The sequence below is a fragment of the Xiphophorus couchianus genome, chromosome 4 (genome assembly GCF_001444195.1).
Source record: "Xiphophorus couchianus chromosome 4, X_couchianus-1.0, whole genome shotgun sequence".
NCBI lineage: Eukaryota > Metazoa > Chordata > Actinopteri > Cyprinodontiformes > Poeciliidae > Xiphophorus > Xiphophorus couchianus.
The window spans coordinates 17696952-17722452 of NC_040231.1; the positions used below are offsets into that span (position 1 = coordinate 17696952).

Sequence of the window (25501 nt, forward strand, 5' to 3'; positions counted from 1 at the left end):
ACAAAAAAAAAAAACGCACACACTTGTAGGCATTCACCAACGTCATCTTGTCCGCATACATCACGCACGCCTGTCTGGATGGAATGTGACGCCAAAGCTCCTCCGGTGAAGTCTCGCGGAGTGAAAACACCGGCCATTTTTCTCCATTTATAGCAGGACACTTTGTGCTTGAGTAATGTAACCGAGAGTGTTGCGATCACTTTAATAAGCCTACAACTTTTGGCCAAGTTTTATTTTGGTGCGCAAGCATCCAAACTTACTGCAAAACGAACACAAACCATGTTTGTGTCTTCCGCCGCAAAGTTTTGTCGATGACATCCCCGTCCGGATAGATGATTGTCTAAACTGTCGTACAAATGGAAATGGTGCCCAGCGAGGAGAACCAGTTCGTACCCAAAGAGGTGAGGGTTACTACAGCACTCTGACCTGCTCGCGGAGTCAGCCTCTGGGCCAAATCTGTTACTTCTGCAGGTCATGCTCATGGATAACGTGGCAACTTTGACACCACTTTAAGAGTTTGTGATCTTGGGGTGTTCGGGTTGTGGCTAACTCTCAGCTAACAGTTAGCTTGACATGACTTGAACGGCCTATATCGTGACACGGCTAGCTGCTGCTAACAGCGGCTAATCTCGCTTCAGCTGGAAACCGATTGAATTCGAAAACGTTTGCGAAACTGATGTTTTGTTGTCTACCTTGAATGTTTTGATTTATAAATGCCAGGGACGTTTGACCGTGTTAAATGCTGTAGCTGACATTACGCTATCGGCTCAGACGGAGTTTCACATTTGTCAACATTAGTCAGCTAACTTGCATAACATTAGCAGGTGGCTAAAGTCGTTAGCTTTTATATCTTACTTATTTCAGCAACCGTAATTTATGTTTTTTTTAAATTAAAAAGGCTGGTCGAAATCACTTGAAAGTGGTACTTAATTGCCGTCATACAAGCTCTAGTGCTCTTTTATTTACGTCCTCACTTTCATTTAGTCGTAGATGACATATTTTGTATTGAGTAGAAGTTTTCTTATTTAGACTTTAAACCAATGCTTAAGAAATGTAATTCAGAATCCTACACAAGGTATTTTTTAAAAATGGGGGCGAATATATCGCCGTTTTTATATATTAGAATGAGAGTGTACTAAAAAAGTGCGTTTTCGTTTTTGATATTGTCAATTAACTCAGTATGTCGTTCCGAAAAATGTGTTGTTTGCCTTGGTAGCTAGCAGTCGGTGTTTCTGCACAGCCTTGGGAAAACTAGTCTTCAAAAGGGTTTCAATAAAAATTCTGATCCAGTGTTTAAAAAAGGTGTAGATTTTCCTATTTTGTTGAGTTAAATAACATTTTATAGCATTCACTTTATAAATCTTTGGACTATTTCATGCTATGATATCATAATTGTAATTTTATATTAAGACAATGTGTTGGCCCCCTCCTGGTAAATCCATGTGTAAAAAGGATGTTTCATTAATAAATCTTTTTGTTTATTCCCTGAAATATCACAATGGACATCTTGGTTTTTAAGAAATAATTAGTACATTGATGATGGTAATTTATGTTTTTTGTCACTGAAACAAAATCTGACCTATACCTGCAGATGATAATATAGCTCAATTTTTACAATTCCTGACAACCAAAACTTTTGTTCCATCAAATAGCCTCCTATTAGTTTTCTTAAGTCTATGATTTAGTCGAGCCTAACCGTTTTGTAATGGTTGAGGTTCACTTCCTTTTTCCTATAGAAAAACAATGAGTTTCACTTTTTTCTAACACTTATGTGGCTTCCAGTCCTCATTAGCAGGACTTTTGTTCTTAGAGTCATTGTTCAGAACTGTCTTTTTTGGATCTCTGTTATAGACGGCATCATTCTTACCTCAGAATTGGTAGTTTTAGCAAATTTAAGCAAAGTTCTGTTTAAATGTAAATAAGTAATGTTCATTCTTCTCAATGAACACTTCTTTTACATAAAGAAGTGTTTTAGACATGGTGGTTTAATGAATGAGTGACTACTCATACTATACACACAATATTCACTGCAGTAAGCATTTGAAAAAAAAAAAAGAAAGAAAAACAATTAGTTGATTATTAGCCAGATTCTCTTTAACACAATTGAAAGAACATATTACTTAATTATAGATTTGACATTATTTAACCCATTATTGTTCTAAAGCTCATGATATTTGTTATGTTAGTCCTGTGGATTTTTACAGTGTTTTTAACATCACAATATGGGTTTGTTGATGGAGGTATCGCAGTGAATAATTTCAATTCTTAGGTCTGTAATACTGCCCGTATTTTGTGCTAGCTGCGGTTTCATGTCTGCACCTTGTGATTATATCCATGATAAAAATAACTTTTAATCTGATAATACACCCGCATGTTGTCTGAAGCAGCTTCTTTATAGGACCGGTCAGTCACATTTTCCCAAGATCACAAACTCCACAAAGAGGGCATAGAAAAATTGGAGTGATTTGAGAACATACCCATAATTATAACCCTTTCATATTTTGAGCACTTTATTTATTTGTAAATGTAAGCCTATAAATTTGCAACCTCTAGCCTCAGTTTGTTTTGAGGCTAATCAGGAAGGTGTGTTTCCATCTTGTGCTGCTTATTGTAAATGTATTCAATTGCCTTTATTCCCAACTGTGTCCATATGTCATTAGGGCTTGTTTTGGAGTTGCAGACAGAATGTTATTGATGAAATAAAGAGGATTTTACAGGTCTGTAATGCTGCATGATGTCGAACACATGCATGCAGCAGTGCATTAAGTATGTCAAATTTAAACCATAATTCAAACGAAGGAAAGAATCGGTTTTAGTCAGTACTAATTCATCCATTATTAGAAGCAAATTAACAAGGAAGAGAAAAATTTGGAATTGAAACACATTCACAGGTAGGTCACCCTTGCAGTTTATTGTTGCTAAGTATTAGTACTGTTAGTGGTGTTAGGATTCACAAATGTTAATATATAGCCTGCTGGAAACTTATAAACAAATTTTTCAGGATCAGGTTAGCAAGCTTGTCACAATAATCAGTAAATCAATTATTTGCATGATAAATTAAAAAGAGCTTGATAATTTCCACTTGGACAATCATAAAAGAGTTGCTCCTCTTTAATGTCATTGAAAAACTGGCATTTTGAAAAATGCTGCAAACATTTTACACCCAGTATAAAGTAGTTAGTTTGCACTTTTTTGTTCATACAAAAGTCCTATCTTTTGTATAAACAAAACAGGCAAAAAACATTTTGCCTGTTTTCCCTGTCTAAGCTGAATGAATTATTTATTTTGAAACACAATACATTTTAATTATTGTTGTTTCAGTTATTTTGTTTTAGACATTTAAATGTTTTCCACTTCCAAGATTTAATATTCTTTAGAATGTATTTTTTTGTACCTTAAGAGGATGCATTTGTATTAATATTCTACCATTATTTTTATTATATTTTGTGAAAATGGTCTCAAAATGACAATATTATCATTTATCACAATAAGTTATGACAAAATTTATTGTGACAGGCCTATAGGTTAAAGATTTTTTTTATTTTTATTACCCCTCCAGGGGTCTTTTGTGGGCTCTAGTGTCCCTTATATGACAGTAGACTGACAGGAAACGGGGAAGGAGAGGCGGGAAGACATGCGGCAAATGTCGTCAGGTCCGGGAGTCGAACCCGCGACGGCCGCGTCGAGGACTCAAGGCCTCCAAATATGGATCGCGCTACTCCCTACGCCACCACGGCACGCCCGATAGGTTAAAGATTTGACTTCAATTTATGTTCTCTTTGGAAATTTTGTGGTTATTTATCCATTAGTTTAAATAAATTCACTCAGATAAAAAGGTAAATATTCGATGAGTGCTCTATTGCCCATAAAGGAAAATTAAAATCTTGCCAATTCTTTGAGTGCTGGCTGAGAGATTTTGTCTCTGTCTTTAGACGTTAAATCTCCTGAGCTTGCCACGACAAAATATTAAAACAACGCAAGATGTTTTGTCAGCAGTATGACTGGTTTCCTCTTGAAACACCTGTTCCACTTGAAAAACAAATTACAGTGTGTGTTTTACAGCAGAATCAAGCATGAGTCAGCGGTTGTGTTGAAGTATCTCTTGCTATCCTGGCAGGAAGTTCTTCTTTCGCTGGAATGTTTCATAACATTTTGGAGTTTTGATGAATTAATATGTTCTATACAATGCCAGAAAGGCTGTAGGACGTACAAAAACTACAGTTCTGTTTGATTTTCAGATACATAATGCAGCTGAGGAGCCCAGAGTGCTGTGCATAATTCAGGACACGACCAGGGCGAGGACGGTCAACGAGAGGCTGACCCTCAACCTGCCCGCTTCCACCACTCTCTCCAAACTTTACGAGGACGTTGCCCATAAAGCCGGATATGTGAATGGCTCTTTTGACCTCACCTGGGGGAATACTCAGAACATGGTGAGACGCATCAGATGCTTTTCGTAATACTGGTGTGTGACTGTATGATGCAGAAATGTGGGGGAGGAGTTTCAACCAAACTTTCCTTTGCTAAACTGGTGCTAGTGCTTTCTGAGTATCAGTTCTTTGCATTTCCACCACCAAAGCATCAGATCTTGCACGAGAATAACTTTTCTCAATACAAGTGCAAACGCTTAGCGAGGCTAAAGGAAAGAACAGCTTTCATCAAGAAGTCACAGACGCTATAATAATAAGTCATCTTCGGTTGTGGAAAAATTGATCTGTTGATATGACTCATAATAAATCTTAATCATTACAATGTGCAGCTGTTTTTCCAACTTGCCTCTTAAACCTGCCTGTTGTTGATCTTTTAATATAGATCAACAGACAGCATCAGTAGAGCCTCTCCTAAACACAGTGTTTATTTTGCTGTTGGGATGGGTGAGCTGGTCAAGATTGTGAAGAATTTAGAAACAATCCACACTATGTTAATAATGTAAGGTGGTGACATCATGGAAAACTGATGCTACACACCCACTGCAGCATAGCATCACAAGTAGCAGCTCCACCTCTCACCCTTCCTTTATATAAGAGCTCCACATCTGTATTAAAGATGGAGTTTCATGAAACTCCTGAAAAATGTTGGAATTTATTATAAAAAGTCAAATTACACTACTTTGAATACAGACAACAAGCAAAGGGATTTCCGTACTGTGACATCAGTGACTGGAAAATTGCATACGTTTTAAAAATGTTTATTTTCATAATTCTCTTTAATTGTATTAACTTTATTTGTAAGCCCTCTATAATAAAAGTAGTGCTTAAATGTTTGTAACAGGATTTTATTGCAGCTTCCTGCTTGACGTCGTTTTTAGCACAACGAGCCACATTTGTATAACACACCGTCAACTTGCTTTGAAAAAGTTTTGCAAAGCTTTTTGAGTTATTTATTCTAAAACTAATTAGGAATTGCAGCAAATAAAGCATGGCTTCTTTTTACCTTATTCACCTGAATGTATAAAAAATAACCTTAGCAGATTTGAGTATGTTTAGTATTTTTAAAATATTTTGGTCTGAATAATGGAGACTCTCCTCTGTTTGTGCCTCCTGATGTGTACGGTAATACTTTACTCATAACACATAATCTGGACCATCTGGACAGTGGCACTAAATTATAACCTCATCAAAACTGCTAATGGATGTTTTCATTTTCTTTTGTGCCATTAAGTTACAAAATTCAGTTTGCCTTTGTGCTGCTCTCTGCTCCAAAAATTCATCTTTTAAAATGTCCCAAGCAAGCAGTGGAAATACTTATTTAAATACTTAAACTATAAGACAAAACATAGTCAAGGTCCTGCATCGTTGAAGAGTTTATTCAATTGTTTTCTGTACATTATATTACCTTTTCTTAAATGAGCCCAAGCTAATCCTGTTGCTGACCCAGGCCAAAGCCCAAGCGCTGTGCCTGTTGTTATCTCACTGAGTAGGTCAGTGGATTAAGCCACTGTCTCTGCTGCTGCACTTGCTTGCTCATCCTCAGCTCGTCTTCTCGAAGACTGCTTGTTTGTGCTCCTCACATGTTGGCTCCAAACTGCTACCTTTGCACACATCAAGACAGGAAGTTTGTGGAAAATGAATTTAAAGGAAGTCTGACCATTGTGAGTGTTCTATTTATTGTATAAGACCTTTTAGTGTTGGATTATTAACTTGGGTTTTTGTTTCACTTCCTTCCCTCAAGGCACCGCTGGAGCATAACAGTGAGATGTCGCTCTCTGATTCTAGCTTTGAGCCTGATGGTAAGAAGAATTTTCTCCAGCTTACAGATAAAGATGGAGAGCAACCACAGATTGCATCGGTAAGCGGTTAAAATAAAACATATTTGTAGTGTTATGTTTTTTTAATGTGATTTATTTATTTAAATTCTAAAGACTATGAACTTGTTTCTCAGTTCGAGTTTTATTTTTTAAATTTCCATGGTATTTGTGCTATTAGGATGAGTCAGGAACAGCAGATAGCAGTGGGCTGGATGACAGTTCCCAGGAGCGGTTTATCGGCCCCCTGCAAAGAGACGGCAGCGCGGGCGGCAGCGGTGACTACAGTCCATCGTACTCCTACTCATCCATCCTCAGCAAATCTGAGACAGGTAAGTGTTGGCAGCTGGCAAACGTCTGCCTCTGTCGCCTTTTTAAAACTCTAAAATGTTTTCTTCATGACTTGTCGCACCTATCGTCTTTTATCTCTTTGTCCACCCTCAGGTTATGTTGGTTTGGTTAACCAAGCAATGACCTGCTATTTGAACAGTCTTCTCCAAACACTGTTTATGACTCCTGAGTTCAGAAATGCACTCTACAAGTAAGGAACTATGGTTTGATCTGTTTTTATGAAGCTAGCGAGACATACAGCTTAAAACCTTTCACAACTGTTCAACTTTAGTTGGGAGTTTGAGGAATCTGAAGAGGATCCCGTCACCAGTATCCCCTACCAGCTGCAAAGGCTCTTTGTTCTGCTTCAGACCAGTAAGAAACGGGCGATTGAGACAACTGATGTAACTAGGAGCTTCGGGTGGGATAGCAGTGAGGGTGAGTTTTTGTTCTCCTGTGTGACTTTAATCACATGTGTTGGTTTGCAAGTGAAAGAACATGTATTTCTCGCTCTCCAGACTTGAATATCCTTTTTTGTGGATTTGTTTTTCAGCCTGGCAGCAGCATGACGTCCAGGAGCTGTGCAGGGTCATGTTCGATGCCCTGGAGCAGAAGTGGAAGCAGACAGAACAGGTAGGAGAGTGTTTACTCAGTTGTTGTTAACAAAACATGAAGCCAACAGCTTCAGACCTTACATTCAAAATAAACTATGGAAAAATCGCAACTGGAAAACAATTCCTGTATGGGCGTTTATTTATAGTCTGGACACTCGACCAGAACATAGACTGATGTGCGAATAAACAGGCGTGCCATGAAGTAACTCTTTCATAACAAAAAATGAGAATAGATGGATTATAAGTTCATAATGTCAATCTACATAGATATTTTATGTTTTCCAGCCTTGTTTGTTTCTTGATGTTGTTAGGAAACAATGGTGTAGTGCCTCTTTACAGCTAATTTATGATTACATCATCAGATAATCTTGTTGGGAATCAAGACACCACAGTTACACAATGTTAACCCAAAAAGGTGAAATACAGAAATGTAACATCAGAAAAATATCAGTTATTGATCTTACTGCTTACATTTGATCAAATCAGGATGATTAGATTTAATTGTTGTTTCCAACATTTGTTTTGGTTTTAATACTAGGACTAAAACATAATGATTAAGAATTAGAAACCAGGAGAATTTAGAAATACGTTTGTGTAGAAATACAAGCGTATGTGTCTTTTTGCTCTTTATAAATAACACAAGCATAACAAGCTGATGTTAGCTCATCAGTTAGTTGGGCTATCTGCTCAAGTAGCCAGCCTGCATGGCTGCAGACATGTTGCCCTTAATAAAAGACATAAATTGAGATTATTTAGTTTTCTACACAATGACTGCTTCTGTTTTTTTGCAACTGGGAGTATTTCCAAACAGGTAAGTTTGTGTTGCATCATCCCATGCCAATAAAGTGCTGGACTGACTGCAGTTCTTGTTGTTTGGAGGAACAGCTGGTCAGCTGTCTGAAAGATGGCTTCAACATTTCTTCCCTCACTCATGAGAGAGAAAAAAATTCAGGTGTTTCAAAATATTTCCAGTTGCAAAATGTTGTGATGTGGAAACTTTACCCTCGGTTGGGTAACACTCTTTTAAACTAATAATTGGTGAGCTGCAAGCGGCGCATCTGTTCAGCAGCTTACTGCACACTGATTATCTGAGCAGATAGAATAAATAAATAATTGGCCGATATGAACTTGTTATACTTTTGTTACTGTATAAATTGTGGAACAGAAAAAGACCTTGAAAACCATTATTACATTTATTTATTATGTATTTTTTAATGAGTTTATCAAAATCAAAGTAACAAATAAGTGTCTTAAATAATAGTTCCAACTGTAATGTTTAGTTTATGATACTTAATCAGCAGTAAGAGTTACTATTAGTTTTCTGGTTTTAAACTGAAAGCAGTTGGATAATATACATTTTGTTGTATGACATTTGGTAAACACTTGTGTAAATTCCAAGATTTCAAGAAACGTTTTTTCTAAAGGTTATCATACTGTGAGATCACGCTATCAATACAATATCACACTGGCTCATGCCTGGTCCTTGTACAAACCAAATGAGTTTGAGTTAATTTGGTCAATGCATTCTTCAAATCCATCATGCTACTTCTTCACACATCAGTGTTGTCCTTTCCTTTGCATGAGAATGTACCTCGGAGATGGAGATTGTTAGGGAGAAATAATGCCTCTGCATATCCTCAGGCTGATCTGATCAACCAGCTGTACCAGGGAAAGCTGAAGGATTATGTGCGTTGTTTAGAGTGTGGATATGAAAGCTGGAGAATCGACACTTACCTGGACATCCCTCTTGTGATCAGACCCTTTGGAGCCAGTCAGGCCTACGGAAGTGTGGTGGGTTTTTCTTGTCAATACTCCAGATACTTCTGCTACTTATAGCTCATTTTGATACAAGTCATAACTTTTTAATTTTTAAACTTTAATCTTAATTTAGTCAATGCAATTATGCTTATGCTGTTGCAGGAAGAAGCTTTGCAGGCATTCATCCAGCCAGAAACCTTGGACGGCCCCAACCAGTACTTTTGTGAGCGCTGCAAAAAGAAATGTGATGCCCGAAAGGTGAGCAAAGTGAAAACGTGAAGCGGTGATGGGAAGGAATACAGTGTTCTGCAGCTGAACTCATCTGATGCCTTTTTTTTTTTTGCCCAGGGTTTGAGGTTTCTCCACTTCCCCTACCTGCTGACGCTGCAGCTGAAAAGGTTTGATTTTGACTACACCACTATGCATCGCATCAAGCTTAACGACCGCATGACTTTCCCCGAGGAGCTCGATATGAGCCCGTTCATCGATGTGGAAGACGAGGTGAGAGCAGCCGTCAATCTCTACAATTCAGATTAGATTAATGGCCCCTCAGCAATCGTGAACATTATGGTGATGAACCCAAAATGTGATTACTTCCTTGATGCATGTGATGAGGAACATGATGTAACAGTAATTTGAAGATATTTTGTGCATCTCTTGGTATGACCCAATTTTTCTACTTTTATTTTTCATGAAATAGATTATCTCCAATGTGAGTAACACTGAAAAAAAATAAATGTTCATATTGCTTGTGGCAGGAAGAAATTAGGAAGGAATCCTGTCATTTTAATGTCTTGGTTAGTTTATTTCTTACAACCGTCTCCAGAAGCAAAAAACTAAACCAGCAGATTGTCCAGTACTGGTTGGACAGATTATGCTTTCCCTTTGTGAGAGTGCTACTGGTGTTAGCTTATAGAAACTCTGGAGTCTAAATTGGACCTTGAGAAGACACATTTACAGAGGTTTTTTGTTATTATTGTTCTATAAAATAATTTCTGTATGGCATCAGCTGGTTGATGGTGATGTGGTAAAATATTTGCAGGTATTGGAGGTGGAAACCCCAGACAAGTGCAGTTTGTCAGGATGCATAGCTCTGTTTATAGTTTGCACCTCTTCCAGCTTCGCCATGTTCTTTCTGGACCTTGGCTGGTAGAGCTGATTGTGATCACATGAGAGCAATTGTGATTTATATCCTGTCATAGACATCTATTAAACCATGCCATAATGATTTGTGCGTGCCAACCTTTGGACCCTGGCTAGCACACTGCTTTGATGTTTCCTTTTAAGCCTTGAACTCTTTTTACAGTGCTGCTGTCTTATCTAGCTAAACACACTGCTGTGTGCTTTTGGTTTTGTCTCTCTAAGCCAGAACATCAGCACATAAATACTGGTGGAAAAAAAACCTCTCACCTTTTTTTTCCTTTTTTTGTTTTTTGTTAAACCTCCATTATTCTATTGAATTGGTCTCTTTTTAGAAGTCGCCTCAGACAGAGAGCTGCACTGATAGCGGAGCAGAGAATGAAGGCAGTTGCCACAGTGACCAAATGAGCAATGATTTTTCCACTGATGACTGTGTGGATGAGGGCATCTGCTTGGACAGCACCAGTAGTACAGAAAGGGCATTGAAGCCAAAGGTAACTATCTCTCTTGTCTTTCAATAGATATCTTCTTCTTTATCTTCTTGGGTTGGGAGGTCGCTAGGAGGGATTGTAGCCAAAGTCATTATTTAGTATTTCAATATAAAATGATTAATTTAAAGAAAAATATTGCCATGTGGAATCTTACATCCTTATGTCTATTTTAGTAGCTGTTTAACCTGCATTGTTCCATAGTAAGGTTGTCTGTTTTCATCTACAAACTAAGAGTGTTACTTCTATCAAGACATATTGAGGTTTTAGGAAGAGGTAAACATTTTCTGTCATAACATTCCTAAAATTTAAAGAACTTTTAAGAAGATGCCAAAAAAAGAGATGCTTTGAATGCTATGGGAATATTACTGTTTGAAATGTAGAGCAGCGTTGCCCTCCCCTATTTATTGCTGCGTTCTCCTGTTCAGGATACAAAAAATAATTTGACTGTTAGAAAATATTTCTCATCACAAAAAATGTGGGCAGTCACTGTGGGAAACTGGGTGGCATTCATCACTTTAAATTAGGTTAATGTAACCTAAAGGTGGTAAACTTCAAAGTGACAAAACATTGAAAATACCAACAAAAACAATTAGATAATGTTATACGTACATTTTTTTTTTACATGAGGTCATCATAGCTTGAGAATCTCATTTTGACCCACAATGTACTACAAACATAAACTTAACCACAGAAGTTAAACTTGTTTTTTTAGGCTTTTCACACAATATAGTGAAAATGCAAGATATTTGCACATCCAAAGGGATTAAGATGACATTTGTTCACATGAGGCCTTTATGTTTGAGTTTCCAGAGTAAAATATTATAATGATTGAAATATGCTGATTTATGAGACATTAGTTTTCTCAATAACACAAAAGAGCCCATAGATTTCAGAGTTTGATTAAGGGTTTTATGTTACATATAAGTTAAAAGAATAAACAAATCAGTAAATAGAGCTTTAGACTTTTTTTTTACTTGAGTCTTTCATTCCCAGCAAGCGTGTTGAGAGCATCGGTCTTTTGTTTACTTTTTCTTTTATGTCGTCTCCAGTCTGTACCTGCTGTCCCAGTGTATTAATGATTTAAACATTTGAGCTGCTGACATCTAGCAGACCTATTTCATGAGAGTAACGCTACTACAGTAATAACAGGGAACTCTACAAATGAATTGTTGCTTTTATTAGAATATTTCTCTGTTCTTTCCCAGAGCTTGCTGACCTTTGAGTTGTTCTCCGTCATGGTCCATTCGGGCAGCGCTGCGGGCGGACACTACTACGCCTACATCAAGTCCTTCAGTGATGGCCAGTGGTACAGTTTCAATGATCAGCATGTTAGCAAGGTCAGACACATCATCTAGGTGCCTTGTCTTACCCTGTAACAGACTAATGTATTGCTGACTTAGTAGACCTCTGCTCTTCCTTTATAAAAATGACTATTGTTTCATATTTATGATTATTTTTTAATCGAATTAAATTCAAAAAGTAATTTATTGATCCCAAAGGGAAATTAAATATTTAAAAATATATTAAATAATATATATATATATATATATATATATATATATATATATATATATTTACATTTTGGTACATTGTTTTTCAATAGATCACCCAGGATGATATCAGGAAGACATATGGGGGGTCCTCAGGGAGCAGAGGCTATTATTCCAGTGCCTTTGCAAGGTCAGTTATCCAGTGTCTACATACCACACCACATATTTTATAAGACTTATATTTTAGCTTTGATAAAAAATTAACATGAGTAATGTTTTAAATATATCTATTTCCAGGTTTTTGTCTTCTGAGTTCAGTATAATGATAGCTCTTTCTCCCCTCTCTCCCTCAACAGTTCCACAAACGCTTACATGCTGATTTATAGATTGAAAGACCCCTCAAGGAATTCAAGTAAGAGAACAGCACAACCAGCTTGAGAAAATCCCAACAAAATTTTGACCTGTCACATATTTTGGTCAGGATTTATAAATTTTTATACCAGATTAATTCAATCATAGCATCATTTATTTTGTTGATCTTTCTCCTTTTGACGTTTGAGTTGTGAAGTCGTTCTGAACCATGGCACCAGTAGTTAATCAGTCCTACAGCTTCCAGCTTTTGCCATTCAAACCTAATGGTGATCAGGACAATGGTTGCTGGTATATGGCTCTTTGGCTGTCAGTACTCATAATGTTATGGTCAGTTGTTTTTATAGACCTAGGGAAGCTTTTCTGAATTTCTTTGATATTTCCCAGAAAAGGGTTACTTTAAATGTCAACCTGAGCAGTAAGGGTGAGGTTTCTTCCAGGAAGAGTTTCGCTTTCACTCTGTCTAAACTAAGCCTCAAGCTCATTTGCTTCAGTTTAAAATGCTGTAACTTTAAAGAAATGGGCTATTTTATTATATGACATGTGATAAAATTCTTTACGTTGTCATTTTCTCTGCCCTCATTCTTTACGATTTACATTTTATCCTGAGGTTGTACGTTGGCAGTAGGTTTAATGTGTAGTGTTGTGTTTGTCTGCAGGGTTTTTAGCTGTGGAAGATTTCCCAGAGCACATAAAGAGTTTGGTTCAGAAGGAGAAGGAATCCGAAGAGCAAGAGAAGCGCCAGAGAGAAATCGAACGAAACACTTGCAAGGTATTTTTGTGTTTCAGATAAGCATGTTAGACTTCTAAGGATTAATTGTAGTAACACATCATTAGCTGCAAAAAAGTTGACAATCTTTTTATCCTGATTTTCAGATCAAGCTCTTCTGTGTGCATCCCCTCAAAATGATGATGGAGAGCAAGTTGGAGGTTCATAAAGATAAAACTCTCAAAGAAGCAACAGAAATGGCCTACAAGGTGAGTTGAGTTGTTGCTCTTCTACATTTGACCATCTTTTGGATGCAATAGTTATAGGCAGCCACTTATTTTCAATATGAAAGTAATACATCCTTAAAAATGCACATTGCATGTTTTGTGTTTAAAGATGTGTCTATATGGATGGTTGATTGATGCTTGGTTGTTTATGGTGTCTTAACCTGTGACATGTTAATTTCAAACTGGAAATAAATGAAATAGACAAGCAAGACTTTGAAGATGATCACTAAATAAACATTCTAATAGTTTTTTTTAATTTTTCTGTGCTTCTTCAGCTGATGGAGCTGGAAGGAGTTGTGACTCTGGATTGCTGTCGCTTGGTAAAGTATGATGAGTTCCATGAGTATCTGGAGCGGTCGTACGAAGGCGAGGAAGACACCCCTATGGGGCTCCTGCTTGGAGGCGTCAAGTCCTCATACATGTTCGATTTGCTCCTTGAGACTCGCCGGTCTGATCAGGTCTTCCAGCCTTATAAACCTGGAGGTTAGTCATCTGCTGCTGTTTAAATGTTTGGAAGTGAATGACGGGCTGCAGGGATGGATAAAGGCTCAGTCTCTTTATTTGAATTTTGTGTTTTTTACTTATTTACCTACAGAGGTGATGGTGAAGGTCCATGTTGTTGATCTGAAGACTGAGACCATCGCCCTTCCAATCAGCGTGCGAGCGTACCTGAACCAGTCTATCACTGAATTCAAGCAGCTTATAGCGCAGGTTTCTTCATCTTTTCCATTTTTTTTATTATTTAGTTTTAATCTTGTGTACATGTGCATCTCAATTAATTATACAACCATTTAAAATTTGGTTGTTTTCAATATTTCAGTTGAAAAAGGGAAATTCATAAATATTCATTACAGATCAAATTAAGTAGTTTGTGTTTATTTCTGTACATTTTGATGAATATGACTTGCGGCTAAAGAGAACTCAAATATTATGAAAATGGCATCAGATCAATGGAAAATAATCCTGATTTTTAAGAGATCAGTGTCAACCAACTAGAAAGTAAGCTCATGATCTAAAAGTTTTACTTTTTCATTGACTGAAAGAAATTGTTGCTAACTTAATTATTGAGATCCAACACTATATTAAGTGCACATTGCGCAGGAGACTGTGGGATGAGATGTGAATACTTTGTGTGTGTGTGTGTTTGGTTAGGCTACAGGTCTGTCTGCAGAAACGATGCGTGTGGTCTTGGAGCGATGCTATAACGACCTCAGGCTGCTCAACGTCCCAAACAAGACGCTAAAAGCCGAGGGTTTCTTCAGGAGCAACAAGGTCTTCTTTTCTCCTTTAATGTTCGCATTGTGAATGTTTGAAACTCAGAACATTTAGTCAAATTCTCTCTCATCAGGTTTTTGTGGAGAGCTCCCTGTTGACTGATCATCAGGTTCCTTTTACCGACTCGCTCTTGTGGAAACTGTTGGATCGCCACGGGAACACGATCCGCCTGCTTGTCTTGCTGCCTGAACAATCTCCTGGCACCCTGGCCAGCAGAACTCTTTGTCAAAAAGCAGGAGAAGACTCTGACGGTCCCTTCGAAGGGTTGAAGGGCAACAGGAAATCTGTGGAAGCGATACTGGAGGAGAGCACGGAGAAATTAAAGAACCTGTCTCTGCAGCTGCAGCAGGGCTCCAGCGCCAGCGACAGCCAGAAAAGTTCCGACACCAGCGACTTTGAACACATCGAGTCGCCGACGCAGGAGGCGGACTCGAACTCTTCGCTGTGCGTGGCGGCAGACAGCAGGGAGCTGGAGAACCGGATATCCGGGTCCTCCGACACGGAGAACCAGTTTGTTTGCGAGGAGCGTTCAGACTCTGAGGTGAACAATGACCGTAGCACAAGCTCGGTGGACAGCGACATCCTGAGCTCCAGTCACAGCAGCGACACGCTGTGCAATGCGGACAGCGGCCCCATCCAGCTGGCCAATGGCCTGGATTCACACAGTATCACCAGCAGCCGACGCTCCAAAGCCCATGAGGGCAAAAAGGAGACCTGGGATACTGCTGAGGAAGACTCTGGGACAGACAGCGAGTATGACGACAACGGGAAGAGCAAGGCAGAAGCTCAGTACCTGTACTTCAGAGCAGAGCCTTACTCCCAGGATGACGCTTCATGGGATACACACAAATGTAATGACTTTTACCCTTCATTTTTTAACTCTATTTGCATTTTCATCAAATTAAAATTGACTTTATTATAGGAACGTTCTCTTAGTAAGGCTCGGCAATGTGGTTTACAAATATCTATTTTTTCTTTTCTTAATACCATATCTGATTTACAATTTTAATCTCTTTTTTTGTCTAAAAAGAAATGACAAAATATTTTCAGAGAAAATCTTTTATTTCAGTCATCACTTCTGAGAGTTATACGGCTGATTACAAGCCGTGTAACTTACAAGCCAGGTTATAAGAATTTTTAATTTTGAGAATACAGTCATAATATTAGTAGATTACAGAGGCAATTTTAATAGAAAAATGTCTTAAAGGTTTAGGAAAAGATTCGTTTTACTGAGAAAGCAGCTTTAATACTTATCAAGATGTGGCGTGACCAGCTCAGTTTGTGTGGTTCTTTCTTCTAGACACGGTCCTTATTTGTAAAACAGATACCAAATTATTAACTTCCCAAGATTCTCAGCATTCCTCATTTTAATTTTTCCTTTTCGTGTTGAAATGATCAAAAAATTATTATTGTAATGCTCCTAATACAGCGATTGTTCTCAGGCAATTTTAACCCTTTATTCTCGTATTATTTCAACTTTATTGTCATATGTCTTCATTCTTGTAATATTATGACGGTTCTCGTAAAGTAAAATAAATACAAGCATTAAAACATGCTGACGTCACTTCTGATTGTGATCTAAAAATAGATCGTAATTTTTCCAAAAATTAAATCTTCAAAAACCAAAAATTTTATGAATTGCTAAAATCGATTTATCGCCCAGCCCTAACTCTTGGTGAATTTTTTTTTCTTCAAATTAACAATGGAAGAGATTATTTTTAGTCTGAAATGTTGTCCCATGTTTCCTCTCAGGTTTAGTGGTTCACGTGGACAAGAGAATAACTTTGGCAGCATTCAAGCAGAACCTGGAGCCCTACGTTGGAGTCCCGTCGTCCCAGTTCAAGGTGTTTCGAGTTTACGCCAACAACCAGGAGTTTGAGAGCGTACGGCTCAACGAAACGCTCTCATCGTTCTCCGACGACAACAAGGTCAGGACAACCTGCCCGGGGTATTTCTGACTGAGGGAGGAGTTTGTGTAACAAGGCCTTTTAAGTTCTAATTGAAGTTTCCCTTTGACTGCTCAGATAACCATTCGACTGGGAAGAGCATTAAAAAAGGGTGAATACAGAGTCAAAGTGTTTCAGCTGCTCGTGAATGAACCAGAGGTAAGATATGATTAAATGTCATTATGATCGGATGGCACAGCTGATGTGGTTTATTAACAGCTTCATCAGCGTTTCCTCACTTCCTTTTCAAATATTTGTTACGCTAAGCTTTTAAGGTTGTGAACCTCTAATTTAATTGCTGCCCTTGTGCGACAACAGAGTGGTGTCAGTTCACTTTGTCTTTTATTCAGGTGCTCAATAATATATCTTTTTCTGCAGCCTTGTAAGTTTTTAGTGGACACGGTCTTTGCTAAGGGCATGACTGTAAGACAGTCCAAAGAGGAGCTGCTTCCTCAGTTGAAAGAGCAGTGCAAGCTCGACCTCAGCATCGACAGGTAAGATCAGTCAGCGATGAGTTTGGCATAAACGTAACGTTTTTCTTAAGACAAAGATCGTTTGTACGAAACGGTTCATAAACGTATTTGTGTTTGGTAGGGTTCGTCTCAGGAAAAAGACGTGGAAGAATCCAGGAACGGTGTTTTTGGATTACCACGTTTACGAGGAAGACATCAGCATTTCCTCAAACTGGGAGGTTTTCCTGGAAGTCTTGGATGGTAAAAAATAAAAAATAAATGTTCAGCAGATTTTATAAAACAAGTTGAAATGCATTTTGTAACTTGTGTTAAAACAAAGGCAATCACTGTGTTTTATGATATCTTGATGACTTTCCATGAATAGAAAGTCACTGTACTATTAATGTAAAATAAGCAACGAAAAGATATTAAACTAACCACGGCCTCCTAAAACCCCCAACAGGCTGGTGTTCACCATTTTATGTAATAAAAATGTAAAATCAATGTTTAGAAATAAATACCTAGTCAGCTTTAGTTTGAGGTGGGCCATCCTTAGTCTGTTGGTATGACGCTGTGACATTTTGTTTAAATGAAAGATGTCACAGTATTGTAAAAATGAAAATGTATATCATTTTAATCTGAACAAATTTTGTTTCTACTGCTCCTATGATGCTCTACTGATTATTTGCAGCAATGCTGTTCATACCATTTACTTGTTGTGATTTCAACTTTAATACTAAGCAAAAACGTTCGTTAAAATCTGGCAGCTGCTCAACAGAGATGCTGCTCAAAGTTTTCCAGCTGCAATTTTAAAATCGCCTCACTTTAACAGGAGTAATATGTGGTCCTCCTGTTGTTTCCAACTTTAAATTTCTACTACCAATGTGTCTCTTTTGTCAATATTGTAAAGCATCGACTTTTTAAAACCTTAGTATAACTTGGCTCTGATAGCCAGTCCACGGCTGGTACAGAGTTATGTACGTTTGAGTCGTCATTTGCTCATTCTCAGACTCGGAGAAGATGAAGTCCATGTCGCAGCTGGCCATTTTGACCCGGAAGTGGAACCCAGCTACTATGAAGCTGGGACCTTTCCAGGAAGCGATTCTGGAGAGCAGCAGTGTGGAAGAACTAAAGGAAAAGGTATTTCTGTCACCTGGTTACATTGAACTTTTACAGTTTGTGCAAAAGACTCGATCATCCCAGCTATGACCAAAAGGCTTTGAATCATTTACCGTATTTCTTTTTGTCTTGTACAAGATAACAGCAGTCAGTTTCTAACAATAATTTTGTGCTGCTAAGGCAATTAATTGAAAAAGAAAAATCAATATCTTCATTGTACATGATTTCTTTGTGAAGTTGTCGCCATCTGCTGGCTGATGGTAATATACTCATCCTCACTTTTATGTTATAATTTTTTGTACAATGTTCATATAATTGTTTTTATTTTTTTATTTTTCTCCCTGCACATTGTTAAGTGAATCGAGATAAAAATGCTCGATTCTTCTTGCTGAATTAATTTCAGCAAGCTGAATTGCTTTCTGTAAATTGACTGATGCAGTTTTGTCTTAATTGATGATATCGTAAACATGTTGTTCTTCTTCACTTTTGCAGCTCAGTGAAATGAGTGATATTCCCCTGGAGAACTTGGAATTTGCAAAGGTATGAGCATTTCGATATTTCAGAGCTTGTTTCTTCCTGTGATTTTTATTATATTCATGAGCTGCATGTCTCTGCTGTGCAGGGCAGAGGAACGTTTCCATGTGATATATCCGTGTTGGAAATCCATCAGGATTTGGACTGGAACCCAAAAGTTTCGACTCTGAATGTGTGGCCTCTGTACATCTGTGACGACGGAGCCGTGGTCTTCTACAGGTACGTTGGCAGTAAAATGGAAATATGTTTACACAGTCTCTGATGTTTATTGATTTATATCTTTTAATCCAATTGCTATCAAAAAAGTAAGTGAACAGTTGACCACAAACTACAAATGTTTGAGAGTGATATATAAATAAATAATAAGAGGCTAAAGAGGTGCGTTTTAACTCAAAATTTTGAGTTTATCACTGTTTAGGCGTAAACTCTTAAAAACTGTAAAAGGCTGACATCCAAAATGAGATGTTTGGATCTCAAAATTAGATTGTTTTTTCAGATTAATACATTGTATCAGAGCAGACTAGTAAACATTTTAGTCTTTTTGTTTATGTCTAAATATGGAATGTTTTGTAGTAAGTATAATGAAAAGATTGATACTCTGATAGATATTCTGATATGTTGAGCTATAGAGTTCTGTCACCTATAAAGTGATTTGGGTTAATATGATACTTACTTGAAGACTCGAACTAAATGTGACATACGTTTGAAATTGGCTTTCATTTATCGTTTCAAAAACTTATTTACAAAATTAAGATTATGGACTTAAATCATGTGTGCCGTCTCTGTTGGTGCAGGGACAGCAGAGACGAACCTCTGGAGCTGTCGGAGGACGAGCGCAACGAGCTGATGAAGAAGGAAAGCAGCCGCCTGCTGAAGACGGGACACCGCGTCAGCTACTCGCCACGCAAAGAGAAGGCCCTCAAGATCTACCTGGACGGCGGCCCCGTGAGGGACCCGGGGCAGGACTGAGCCACGCACAAACCACTCTGGGCCGTTTAGATCGCCTGGCTGCTGCGGAGAAACCTCCAGGCGTCTGGACTTTGACACAACAGTGACTTGAAATGAAGCAGCATTGTGAGGAGCGTTTTCTCACAGCTTGTGCTCGAAGCCCCACTGCTGTCCAGAACCCTTGTTGTGTACTATAGTGTAATGTACTGTAAAGTCTAAAGGGAAGTTCAGAAGCTAATTTTAGAGAGAAGAATCGAGCACTGTATTGACAAATCACATGAAATGGATGTGGAGAGGCTAGGGCGGTGAAACCAGCTGGGAAGGCATCCATCCTGTGTCTTTGTGAGTCTTCTGAAATCAAACTCTGTCTTTCTGTGTTCATCTCTGTTCTGGACAACGTTGATTCTTGCTCATATGCGTCTCGTAATGTTCTCATACCGTTTGACCACTGCTCATCCTCAGTTACTCACTGTCTTCTGAATGCTTTCAACAACCAACGCCGCCGAGACCTCCTGACCTTCCCACCTCCTCCACGTCTCCTCTGGTGAAAAATGACCTTGCTTTCTCTGTAACTTTGAAGAAAAAAAAATAATTCATTCACAGAATTTGATGAGTCTAGAAGCAAAACGTTGTGCTCCTGTAACACCCTCATTACGTGTTGTTATGGGCTGCTTTGCATCCAACGCAGCATTTTTCACTTCATGTAGTGATTTCATAGGATGTTGGTCCTTTCTGTCATAAAATACAATGAAGCAAAACCAAGTAGTTTTTGTTAAGAATTTTCTTCTATTGTTTGTAAGTTATTAATTTGCTTCAGACCTAATCGCTGCTGTTGGGTCTTTAGCAAGTCTCACATCTGCTGTCTGTTCATTTATATTTGGAGAGAATCTATTTGTTGATGTTTTTGTTGTCCTTTTTTTGTTTTGTTTTTGCACTTTGTGAGCTGGACGTCCACAGCATGGATCATCCTGACGTGTGAGTGGGGTGGTTGTCCTGTCTGGTGGGGATCTCTCTGGGTTTGAGGTTCGTTGGGATTTTTTTTTTTTGGCGCTTCTACTGGCTGCTGCTGCTTGATAGACTTGACACCAGAGGGCGCACACAGCCTACTGGACTCTTCCTCTTCCCTGGGTTAAGGCTCTGTGAACTTAAACTCAGCATTCAGCAGCCCTGGTTTCCTGAGGTTGTCACCAGCTCTTCACTGTAGAAACGCCAATATCGGAGGATTGCCCTATTTTCTTTGTCGTTTATTTCTTTGGAATCTGAGATCATGTGTGAAAATAGTTAAAGATGATTTTAGAAATAAATTAAAAATGCTTTTTTTGATTAAAAAAAAAAGACTTTCTGACGGTGATCATCAAAATAGCTTACTCACAAAAGGGACTTTGGTTTTATTTATATATTTTTTTTATTCTACATCCAGAGCAACAAGTTTGATTAAGAGAAGAGCAAAAGTCTAATTGGATCACAAACTGCTGCATTCACAAACATTAGATACTGATAATGATGCTTCTAAAGGGTATATGAGATTATTTTTTATTTCAAAACCATGATGCATGAACCCCATAAGAGTCATAATGTCGTCCAGTTGACTTGTGAGAGAAAATAAACAAACTGCTTTTAAATGCATAACTTTAGATGTGATTGACCAGGAATTAGAAAAGAAGCTTTATTAAAAACTAAAACTCTACATGGTCAAACATGAAACCAATTACAAAGCCATCGGTTTCTTTAAGAAACATGCACCGATTTGTCTGGATATCCGATTGTTTAGGATGTTCGCTGCATTGCCTGGCGTGAGTCAAAAAAATTAAAATGTAGCATTGGTGTATAAAACTAAGAAGACTATCTTTTAGTACAATTAAACTCAGAATTATTCATGTTATTTTCATTCAACAAATTTATGAAAATAAATAAGAGCATCTCTTGAAATGTATTCAAGCAGTTTAAAAGGAGTATCAGTTAAAAAAAAAAAAGTAAACCTTTTATCTATTTAGAAATTATCCATATTCATTTTTCCGACATTCAGCAATGCCTGAAAAATCTTTAATGGTCATCAAACTGTTCCTATAATTCTTGCAAAAAAAAATAAATCCTATGATTAATAAAAAGCCAAATAAGATGAACACCTTCCAATAAAAAAATGTAGTATATGTAATGTATTAGGGCCATTTAGCTAAGGAGTGAGGGAAACAACCTCATTGTATCATAATTTCAGAGAAATAACTGTAATCCCAGCTGTGACTAAATGTTGAATCCTGACATAAATTACATGGATAGTTTAAGCAACGTTCATTTAACACTCAAAGAAACAAAAACATAAAAACAATCAGTGATTGAAACTATTAGCATCCGTTATATTAGCTTTGTAACTTTACAACTTTGGATTAAGCTGGCAAAAAGACAGTGGGGAAAAAGCTTCATGCTGCTTGAGAGAGTAAATTCAGTCAAGCTTTGCCTAGAGAATGTAGTCAATTTCTGAGTACAGAGAGTCTGTCAAGTCCTCTTCACTTGTGTCCTCTGCTTTCAGGCACATGGAGCCACGCCTGTCAAACAGTAAGAAAGGAGCAACTCAGAATAAATATTAGTGTAATACCATCATGGTCACAGACTGTGAGAAAAATCGTGCTGCACTCACCCGAGGTGCTGGCACTGAAGCTCTCCGGCACACGGACAGTGTTTCCTGGGTTTCTTATCCTTCGTGTCCCAGGACAGCAGCTCCATCAGGTTGTTGGAGACATCAAAACAGCGTTCACGTTCAATCGGCTTGACCGAACAAACGGGGAATAGCAAGGCTGCAAAACAGGAAGTGTGTTTTTTGTTTTTTTCACTGAGGTCATACACAGTCACTGATTTGTGCATGGTGTGCTGTGTTGTACCTTTATGAATTGCACAGCAGAGATCTGGCTGACAGTCATTCTGGACTTGACAAGTGCTGCCAGCTTCTCCTTTGGTAGCATTTTTGCTGCACTGACCCCACACACACATCTGGTCGCCGCAGCACTCGTCATCTTTAGTACAAGACTGAGAGAGAACATTTGCTTTTCTTCTTGAGATTTTTGACGCATATATTAAAGATTAAATAATAAATATTGAACTCTGCTGTCCTAAAAAGTCACAGAAAAGAGATAAGGACATGTGCATAAAGTTTACCAGAGCTGAACCTCACAGCAGCGTTATTTTCTATGACTCTTGAACCGTGACGACTGCTGACTTTGTTTAATTAATAATGAATGAAATCTGCAGTACAGTTTGAAAGTGAAGGAGGCTGAAGGGAGTTTTTCGTCCCACGGTCTTATAATGGCTCATATAGAACAGGCTCATCAATATTCTGTTTATAGCTACACGGAGCTGCACACTGCAGCAATCTGAACAGGATACAGATCATGTCCCCAATGTGTTTATTCTCCTTTCACGCTGCACCTGTGGTTGGTCGACTGCCAGCCTGCTTTCTTCCCATTGTCTTTTATTCTGCTACACCTAAAATGACGAGACCAGATCTCCAAGTCAGGACCAAAATGCTCAGATAAAAAGTAATTGAAACATTTCTTCCAAGCAGATAAAAGTGATGAGCTCTTGTTCAACCTTGACTCAGCCTGTCCTTTCATGTGAAGCTAACAAGACAGATTGCTCACAAACGACACACTCCAATTACACTTGTGGACTTAGCTGCATTGCAGTGTGTGAGAAACTCCCCGCATCCTGAAAGATTATGATGAAAACGATAACCCCACTGAGTTAGAATTACATTATTACTAAATGTTTCCAGTCTTAATATGACAAGGGCAAGATGATGGATGATGGCAAAAAACCTTCCTGCGTAAAATAAAATTTTATAGAAGTCAGACTATAAAGGCAACATTCTACCACTTACCACATCAGTGTCTTTACATGGCTTACACTTGGACCTATGGGTGTCAGAGAGGCAATACTTTCCTTTTCCACAGTCGTCGTTAGTCAAACATCCCTGCAGAAAAAAATGAACAAGAGATGAATCTTTGACCTTTTGCAGCTCCAAGATATTTGTCATCGTATTCAAGAGGCTGAAGATTTGAGATGTTAAGCTGCAAACATTAATCTAGCACTGATTACATTTTCCAAACCATGACTCAGCAAAAAAAAGAAGAAAATCTAAAATATTCTTGCAAGCATGTCTACACCTCATAAGATATCTCAGCCAAGTTTGAATATAGAATCTGAATATAAAATTTAAGTGACTTGTGATTCTGCTGAGAATTTGATTAAATTAATTCAGAATCACAAGTGTTGTTAAAAACATTCAGATCACAGTGGGAGGTTTTCTTGCTCACTATAGCAATGACTCAATGAAACGGTTCACATTTTAATACAGTGGACTGACATGCTTGTATGGCTAAAAAAAACATAAGAAATGCCTCGAACTCAGTTGGTTTATGACACTGCAGACAGAATGATGAGTCAGTGTGTGCCAAACATCATGCTACATTTATACTGCTGGGAAATCCAATAACAGTTTTTGAATCTGAGAATGAATGAGAAAAGGCTCACATGATTGATACTGTTATCCAGGTCACTGACTGGGAAAGCTGCGGCAGTAATGTTGTTTGTCCCCTGGGCAAAGTTGACAAGTTTTATTTAGAAGGTAAACAGTGTCTGAGTTTTGTTTACCGTTTCGAAGCTGAGCTACCTGTTCTGCTGAGGAGTGCACAGATTCCTCATTAGTCACCTTATCAGTCTGGTTGGGATGCCTCTGAGGAAGGTCACTGTGATGAGGGCTGACACTGCTGTTTGTCTAGATGGAGAAAGATACAGAAGATCTTTTGAAAAAAAAAATGTTACAACAGTTTCGCAAGCTATAGATGACTCAAGTTTTTTTTTATTCTTATATTTTCATTTCCAGTTGCTTTAACAGTTTTACCAACTAAGTGACAGCACACTTAGAGCAGCACAAAAATAAGGCCATGTCATGCATACAGTAAGATGCTGACTGAGAGATGCAGCCAGCTGCCTACCTGGATAAACGCATCCTCAGGCTTTTGCAGCCGATCCTCCTGCAGTTGCTGCACAAATATGCGGTCCAGCTCCGACGGTCCCTCCACGATGTGATTGATTCCTGACTCTACGATCTCAGGCAGGATGCCATTGCAGACTGCTGGCAGCACCAAAAGAGTAAGGATGTATCGCATCATGCTGCTTCTGGTCCTCCTGCTGCTGCTGCACACCGAGGAAAAAGAGGAGGAGGAGGAGGAGGGTGTGGCTGCTGCTCCAAGACACAAACAGCCTCGTCACAGCTGTTTTCCGTCAGACAAATCGCATCACAAGTAAAAATCCGTTATTATTCTTACAGAATTGTGTTTTGAAGTAGCTCATTAAAGCCCGGATCTCACCACTACCCACCCAGTAGCCTACACTGCATTGAACAGTAGAACACTTGCGTAACACTAGTTTAGTTTAAAAAAAAAAAAAAAAATCAACAAACAGCAATAGAGACAACCGAACATAATCCGAGAAGTGTCGAAGATTGATGTCACAATGAGAGGAAGGCTGTACTTGCAAAGCAGTTTGCAACACTTTATGCTTCTCAAAATGAGTGTGACATTTTTAGGCAGTCTCTCTTTGTTTTTCTGATTAGTGTTTTGTGATCTACAGAAATATAGTCTATTAATCCAGTTCTGCACCAGCCTAGGCTAATATGCAAATGTAAGTATTTTTAAGGCCAAAGAAATCACAGACCATAATAGCAGATCTCAAACTCATTCAAAATCAATAATTTAATATTTATTTAAAAAATATATAACTTTTTGCTTGTTTCTGTATTA

General features: G+C 38.2%; 2 protein-coding genes across 3 annotated transcripts; one reads left to right on the forward strand and one right to left on the reverse strand.

Moving 5' to 3' along the window:
• The first annotated feature begins 88 nt into the window (after positions 1 to 88).
• Positions 89 to 20469, forward strand: usp47 (ubiquitin specific peptidase 47). The gene is made up of 28 exons (XM_028014375.1): positions 89 to 401; positions 4239 to 4433; positions 6172 to 6288; positions 6426 to 6576; positions 6689 to 6785; positions 6867 to 7012; positions 7128 to 7207; positions 8830 to 8979; positions 9109 to 9204; positions 9295 to 9447; positions 10422 to 10580; positions 11783 to 11914; positions 12181 to 12257; positions 12424 to 12479; positions 13096 to 13208; positions 13313 to 13414; positions 13708 to 13915; positions 14028 to 14143; positions 14585 to 14704; positions 14781 to 15558; positions 16460 to 16635; positions 16732 to 16812; positions 17032 to 17147; positions 17248 to 17366; positions 18115 to 18245; positions 18717 to 18764; positions 18847 to 18977; positions 19553 to 20469. Exons 1-28 carry the CDS (start codon positions 357 to 359, stop codon positions 19725 to 19727), a joined length of 4068 nt encoding a protein of 1355 aa, XP_027870176.1. The 5' UTR covers positions 89 to 356; the 3' UTR covers positions 19728 to 20469.
• A 271-nt stretch (positions 20470 to 20740) lies between these two features.
• On the reverse strand, positions 20741 to 25205 carry dkk3a (dickkopf WNT signaling pathway inhibitor 3a). Of its 2 annotated transcripts, none has more exons than XM_028014377.1 (7): positions 24695 to 25205; positions 24409 to 24474; positions 24231 to 24293; positions 23578 to 23670; positions 22583 to 22727; positions 22342 to 22498; positions 20741 to 22249 (listed from the first exon to the last, which is right to left on the reverse strand). In XM_028014377.1, exons 1-7 carry the CDS (start codon positions 24869 to 24871, stop codon positions 22162 to 22164), a joined length of 789 nt encoding a protein of 262 aa, XP_027870178.1. In that variant the 5' UTR covers positions 24872 to 25205; the 3' UTR covers positions 20741 to 22161. The 2 variants fall into 2 exon arrangements, with proteins under 2 accessions (XP_027870178.1, XP_027870177.1); XM_028014376.1 differs by having other exon boundaries at positions 24370 to 24474; positions 24695 to 25204.
• Positions 25206 to 25501: the final 296 nt, after the last annotated feature.

Coding starts and splice junctions, on each gene's coding strand:
- usp47 (XM_028014375.1), top strand. CDS start 357: ATGGAAATGGTGCCCAGCGAGGAGAACCAGTTCGTACCCAAAGAG. Junction 11,915..12,180: donor ATGATCAGCATGTTAGCAAG/GTCAGACACATC, acceptor GTTTTTCAATAG/ATCACCCAGGATGATATCAG. Junction 13,415..13,707: donor CAACAGAAATGGCCTACAAG/GTGAGTTGAGTT, acceptor GTGCTTCTTCAG/CTGATGGAGCTGGAAGGAGT.
- dkk3a (XM_028014376.1), bottom strand. CDS start 24,871: ATGATGCGATACATCCTTACTCTTTTGGTGCTGCCAGCAGTCTGCAAT. Junction 22,728..23,577: donor CATGTAAAGACACTGATGTG/GTAAGTGGTAGA, acceptor GTTCTCTCTCAG/TCTTGTACTAAAGATGACGA. Junction 22,250..22,341: donor CTTCAGTGCCAGCACCTCGG/GTGAGTGCAGCA, acceptor ACTGTTTGACAG/GCGTGGCTCCATGTGCCTGA.